A 6,541-nucleotide genomic window follows, 5' to 3' on the forward strand; every position below is an offset into this window, starting at 1 on the left:
AACAATAAAGATATTAAAATATTTTAAAAAAGCCAGTCATGCTCTGAAGTTACTGAACTCAATGTTCAGTCCTCAAGGCTGTAGACTGACTAATCTTTTGTTTTTTTTTAAAACTTGCTTTTGTACCATGATACCTTTTGTCATTTAATCTCTCCCACCTTCCACCCTATCACAGACCTTCACTTTTGTTCTTCTTCCCCCCCCCCCCTCTTTCGCTTGCTCTAAACCTATCACATTTATAACCTTCGCCAGTTCAGATCTGAACGGATCATCGACCTGAAACATTAACTCTTTTTCTCTCCACAGATGCTGCCAGACCTGCTGAGTATTTCCAGTATTTTCAGTTTTTGTTTGTGATTTGTAAAATACTTCATGTGCAGAATGTTTTTACAATCAGTTAAGCTATACATGAAGCATTAAAATTGCAATTCCATTTAAAATGTGCAGCGCAAAACTTTTGCTCAAAGCAGTGCATTTTTATCCTCCTTACCGAAAAAAGCAGCATATAATAGAAGGCAACAAATGCAGTCAAGCAGAGGGATCCAGTAGGTCAACTCCTTGAAGAGGCAATAATGGAAGTATATAGCTATTATCTGAGCAGCCACAAGATGCCTGAATCTACACAAACACTTACTTTCTTCTTGTTAGACACATGCTGGAACCCTAGGAACAGTAACAAGCCTCACCACAGCCATCCAACAGCATCACTACTTAGCAGGCACAGGTCTAGAGACACACAATTGAGGATTTTACTGATTTAAAGAAGAAACTTGCAGTGAATTGTTGGGACATTTGTGAGAATCACTTTTTTTTTTATAAATGGAGCCACCTACATGGAAAAATACTGAAATTACCTTCTATCTAGCAAAGTTCCACAGACAGCAACAAGATGAATGCTTTATCTATTTTTGTAAGGTTGATGGAAAAATGTTGGTCAGAATACCATAAGAATTCCCCGCTCTTCTTCAAATACTACCATGGGAATCAGTGTTCACCTAAATCACCAGAACAGGCAAATGCAGCCTCAGTTTAATGTCTCATATGAAAGACAGCAATGCAACACACCCTCAGTCTTGTACTGAAATGTCAGACTTGATCATCTGCTCAAGTGCTTGAATCCATGAACTTCTGAGTAACAATGTTAACAAGTGAGCCAAGCTGACACTTGAAGGGGAGGGACCAGCACAGAGTGCAAGCAGTCCACACAGATGTGAATGGGGCAGACGGTTGCCAAGTTGAGGCCAAGCATCACTACACGCCTGTTGAGTTTTTCTATGATTCATCTGACCAGCCATGAAACTGAGGATGCTTTAGAAACACAAATTTTACTTGCCTCCTTGCAGGTAATGATGCAACATGGGTTTGCTACAGTTGAAATCTAACTGGGCTATGCCAGATAGCACAGGCTCCCTGTTGTGTAGACTGGCATTTAATGGAATGCATCAGGGGATTGGCAGGATGACCTTAGGCATGCAGGCAGCAAGCACAGTTGGAGCATCTCCCAGGAATGCTCCCATTAATGTTGTTTGAATCCAAAATCTGGAGCACAAGACAAAAGATCTCCAGTGAACCATGAGTGAGAGATTCAGAGACCTTGCGGCAGTACACAGGTCTGTGCTTGAGCAAATCCATGGCCAGCACGAGGACTTGGCCAGCACCTGGATGAGAAACAGAAGTCTGCCAAAGCTAGCAACCCCCACAGCCACAACTGAACAGACTATTTCTGGCACACAGACAACATGAATGAAACACGTAGAAATAAGCAGCGACCTGAGTAACAAGCAGACCTCTTAGGAAACCTCTATTCCTATCCTGGGAAGGATAGGAGGTTGGAGTAGGAAGGTGATTTAGCAAATGCTTCGCTACTGCTATAAACAAAATTCCCACAAACACACCCACCTACCCGGCCCCTCAAAGAATTTTACCTACAAAAGAGAAACAGCAAGACATTACTAACTGACCACAGGAAAAAGTGATTAAACATATTTCATGCCTAAAGATGATCAGAAGGAGCACCTGAATAAAGTACCCATAGCAAACAAGGACAAACCACCTCTACAGTTGAGAAGTTGCCAGTGGAGTTGCACATTAACACTAGATTTCACTGGTTAAACATCAATTCTTGAACAAACATTATTTGATGAACTTTCAACTTGACATTGAAGAGCCCTTACTTCATGAAATCAAACCAAAGCATATATGTGCCTGTACCGATGCATAAATGTGAAGAACCTTGTATGTTTTCTTGACAAATCTTTGCATCTTGTTGGACAATCTACATACAGTACTGTAGCAACACACTTATTTCATGGTTAAATTGTAATGGCTGGTCTGAATCAGAACACAGTAATTTAGCTGCCCCAAGTGGGCTCACTATATAACTAAGCAATGCTGCAGCACACCATCATTCAGTAAATACAAAAATAGCTTCAGCTTTCAGTGCGAGGGGAGCCCAGCAGCAAGAAGATTTTTTTCAAACTGATGTAATGCAACTAGGCATAAACATCAAGAGGAATAAAAATAAATACATGATCTTTAGCTTAAGAAGCTTTGACTAAAAAAATGTTATTAGAATGAGTTGGGCTCATTTTCCCTGAGCACATATTAAAGCATGTGCCCTTTTCACCAGACCACAATGGTAATACATAAAAACTTACTCTATTTCATTTAATCACTTATTTAAGTATTTGTCAGAGTCCTTAAGCCAGTCATCTCATCCCAAATATTTTTTCCAAGTTGGCAAAATTAAATATAAGATTAATGCCTCTCATTTCCCAAGGACTTTAACAGACTTTGATTCATTTAGGTTGGATAATCTTTAATGAAACTGCAGTTTGAATGGGAGGGTGTTGAAGCAATATTTAATTTCAAAACAGTGAAATGTATATTACATCAAAACTCTCACTTTAAAAAAAAGTTAAATATTGGGTCAGTTTCAGAAATTAATATCCAATGAATAGTTGTAAATAGATTAAAATGTTACATTTTGGAATCTGTTACTTTTCTCTTGTTCCATGTGGATTTAGTTTAAACACCAACTAAAAGTAGGTGGACTTGAGAGAAACAAAAATATCTACATCAGAAACTCTAGCTTTACTTATCAGAATGTATCAATGTCAGACAATTTACAGGATTCCCATTTCTATTTAACAAGCACTGCATGTAAATATAGATGAAAGTAACCAATCCCTTACTCTAGTTTCTTAAGCATGCATTGTGCAATAAAAGAGCCTGGGCATCCATTAGTTACTTATAAATTAACTTTGTACAACTAGAATCACTTTACTAGTACCAAATCAGGAATAAAGTAGAATTAGGTAAATAAGTACTCACATCACAGAATTCATTGCAATTCAAAATCAGTTGCATTTTCCACTAGTGAAAGTTTTATAGGACGTGCATAAACTATCAGCACCTCAAAAAAAGTGCAAGTTTCCATTAAAGTGCCTAATAAATTGCCAAGTTCTTCTACATGAGAGCTTAGTGGTAAATACAGTTCACTAAATACTTCAGAGGTGCATTTAAAAAACTGTAAAGATAATCACAGAAAATATACATTAAAGTACTAATGCTCTGAACATATATGGAAGTATCTCAGCAATCTCATCTGAACTTCAAAATCATATATCATTAATAATTTACAGCAAATACCAGCCCAGGACTTTATTCCCTGCTATGGAATAAAATATAGTGAACAGAGATACTTTGAAAAGAGCAACAGATTACCCAGAAAATGCAGAGCAAGCCTCTCAAGAATATCTGCCTCAGTCTCCCTCATTGACAAGTTGGCTCCCTCGGTCACTGTTAGGGTTGCTGTACCACAGGTCAGTCTTTTAATCTCCGTCAGTCACTCAGAGTCTCTGTCCCTCATCTATGTAGGTCATCATAGAAGACTGCCAGCTTCAAAAGATGCAACAGAATCTCTTGCTTCCTTACCCGAGCTTAACACTGAGAATCTCCTTCAATTCTAGTGTTTGCGGTTGGGGGCATCTTTCCCTGTTTGGCTATGTGGGGGTCACCCTCAATCACTTGGTGCATGTCAGTCAGAGACACTCAGTGTGCACCTCGCTCTATTACCAAGTACAAAACAACTTGATTTATATAGCTTAGTCTACTTGTGCGAAAGGGTCTCTCTTTCTTCCTCCTAGCATCTGTCAGCCTCTCCCTGCCCGGGTCTCCAACAGTCTCCTCTCTTACCTGCCGAGCTCTTTGCCCACCAGTGTGTAGCAGCTGCTGAAGTTGTCGGTGCAGACTCGGGTCTGGATGTCCGATAGCAGCCCGTTCCGTGTCTGGGTCATGGTGGGTGTAAGGAGCCGGGACTCTCTGCTCCTGACCGGGGTGGGTTGGAGGGAGGGAAGGAAGGAAGCGCTTCAGAGCGACGGACACGGTGCAGGAGTGCGGCTTTCGCTGTCTGTGCCGAGCTGGACTGAACTGTGCTCCTGCACTACCGGCTCTCAGCATCAAACTCCCCCTGGCTCCGCTCCTACACTCCCGGCTCATTCACAGCCCCAACTCCGCCACACCATCACCATGGAGATACCCAGCTGATTGACAGCTCGGGGGGAGGGGCAATTAAAAGGGCAATGGGAGAATATCATTAAAAAGGCAACACAAGGGCATTTCAGATGAAGGTCACTTCACTGGGTTTTCTTTTCCCTTTATAACTTTCACTAATTCCCTGGAAATAATTCTTGGATTTTATAAACACAATGTTGCACTGTCCTGCTCAGGAGGGAAGACATGGAAAAAAGATCACCATCCGCTCTCCCTCAATTGGAGGATGATGTCTACTCAAGGTCACAAGTTTCTGCCATGTGACTGAACAGGCCGATTCTCCAACCACAGATCTTTGGGCAAATGGGGCAGTACATTCCACAAGGTAGTGGGATCCAGAGTCCAGGATTTTCTTCCTTTTCTTTCTTTCAATTCCACCACTCCGCCTCATCATTAAGACATTTGGACTTAAAGCATAATGCAGCTTGATGGACAAGTTGTTGCCATTTTGAACGAATGGTAGTAAGCTCCTCCCAGTCATCAATGTCTTGGACTTTTGTTGACTTGCGGAGGTTTTTGTTGTCAAACACTCGCAGCCGTAGCTTGTAGAAGGCTGAGCTGGTGCAGTTGATCCAGTGTTGGATCTCTTCATCAATGGTGACGTTTTGGACCCTGGTAGAAGTCTGCTTGTGACTTTGTTTAATGTGGGGACCTTGAGGCGCCGTTATTGTCCACATGATCTTGACAAGTTGGTGGTCAGATTTCAGTGATGTGTCGAACCACGATAACCAGGACCACCAGCCTTCTTCCGCCTTTGCAGCCGGTGAGATGCACAGTTTTCCTTTGCCTGTTCTGCAATTGAGGACTTTTTGGACCGCACATCGCCTCGTCCTTGTCACCATGGGTGGCCATACCAGGAGCAAGGATGGCATTGCTCAAGGGATGGTCGGAGCACACAAGCCTCTTCACCACATCAAGGTGGCGATCAACGGAGGGGGAAAAAGTATAGAGATACTGGAGAAGGAGCAAAACATATTTACAAGGATTACACCAGAACTGAGAGTTTAGACTCATCAGGATAGACTGAACAGGCTGGGACTCATTTCTCTAGAAAAGGGAAAGCTACCGGGCGTGTATCCCTCATTCTGTTACCATGTACAGCAACAGCCATCTCTCTGTGACTCCCTCCTCGTATCTGTCAGGCTCTCCCTAGCTGTGGCTCTCTCACTGTCCCCTCCAACAGTCTCCTCTATGACCTGCCAAGCTCTTTGCCCTTGAGTATGTAGCAGTTGCTTAAGTTATTGGCACAGATTCAGGTCTTGATATCTGACAGCAGCCCACTCCATTGTGCCGCACTGAGCCTGGGGCTTGGTGCATAGAGGGATAAACCCAGCAATTACAGACTAGTCAGCCTAACATCAGTGGTGGGAAATTTTTAGAGACAATAATCGTGGACAAAATTAATTGGCACTTGGAAAAATATGGGACAATAAATGAAAGTCAGCATGGATTTGATAAACACAAATTGTGTTTGACTAACTTTATTGAGCTCTTTGATACAGTAATAGGCTGAGGAGCATAGCGTAGTTGATATATATATGGACTTTCAAAAGGCGTTTGATGAAGTACCACTAATAAACTTGTTAGCAAAATTAAAGCTCATGGCATTAAAGGGACTGTGCTAGCATGGATACGAAATTGGCTAGGGGACAGAAAACACGGAGTAATGGTTTTGCAGACTGGAGAGATGTATACAGCAGTGTTCCCCGGGGGTCAGTATTAGGACCACTGCTCTTTTTGATATATATTAATGACTTGGACGTGGGTATATCGAGCATAATTTCAAAGTTTGCCGATAATACAAAACCCAGAAATGCAGTTAACAATGAGGATAGTAACAGATTTCTGGGGGACATTGACATACTGGTAAAATGGGCAGCCATATGACAGATGAAATTTAATGCAGAGAAGTGTGAAGTGATACATTTGGTAGCAAGAATGAGGAGAGGAAATATAAACTAAATGATACAATTTTAAAGGCGGGGTG

At 41.8% G+C, this 6,541-nt stretch overlaps 1 protein-coding gene across 1 annotated transcript in view; it reads right to left on the reverse strand.

Moving 5' to 3' along the window:
* Positions 1–4,492, reverse strand: part of stk17a (serine/threonine kinase 17a) — a 91,632-nt gene extending 87,140 nt beyond the window's left edge. The window contains exon 1 of the mRNA XM_068011624.1: positions 4,198–4,492. Within this exon, the coding sequence (XP_067867725.1) occupies positions 4,198–4,298 (101 nt within the window). The 5' untranslated portion in view covers positions 4,299–4,492. The remainder of the gene's footprint in view (positions 1–4,197) is intronic.
* Positions 4,493–6,541: the final 2,049 nt, after the last annotated feature.

The sequence above is a fragment of the Heterodontus francisci genome, chromosome 2, assembly GCF_036365525.1.
Source record: "Heterodontus francisci isolate sHetFra1 chromosome 2, sHetFra1.hap1, whole genome shotgun sequence".
In the NCBI taxonomy this organism is placed as follows: Eukaryota; Metazoa; Chordata; class Chondrichthyes; order Heterodontiformes; family Heterodontidae; genus Heterodontus; species Heterodontus francisci.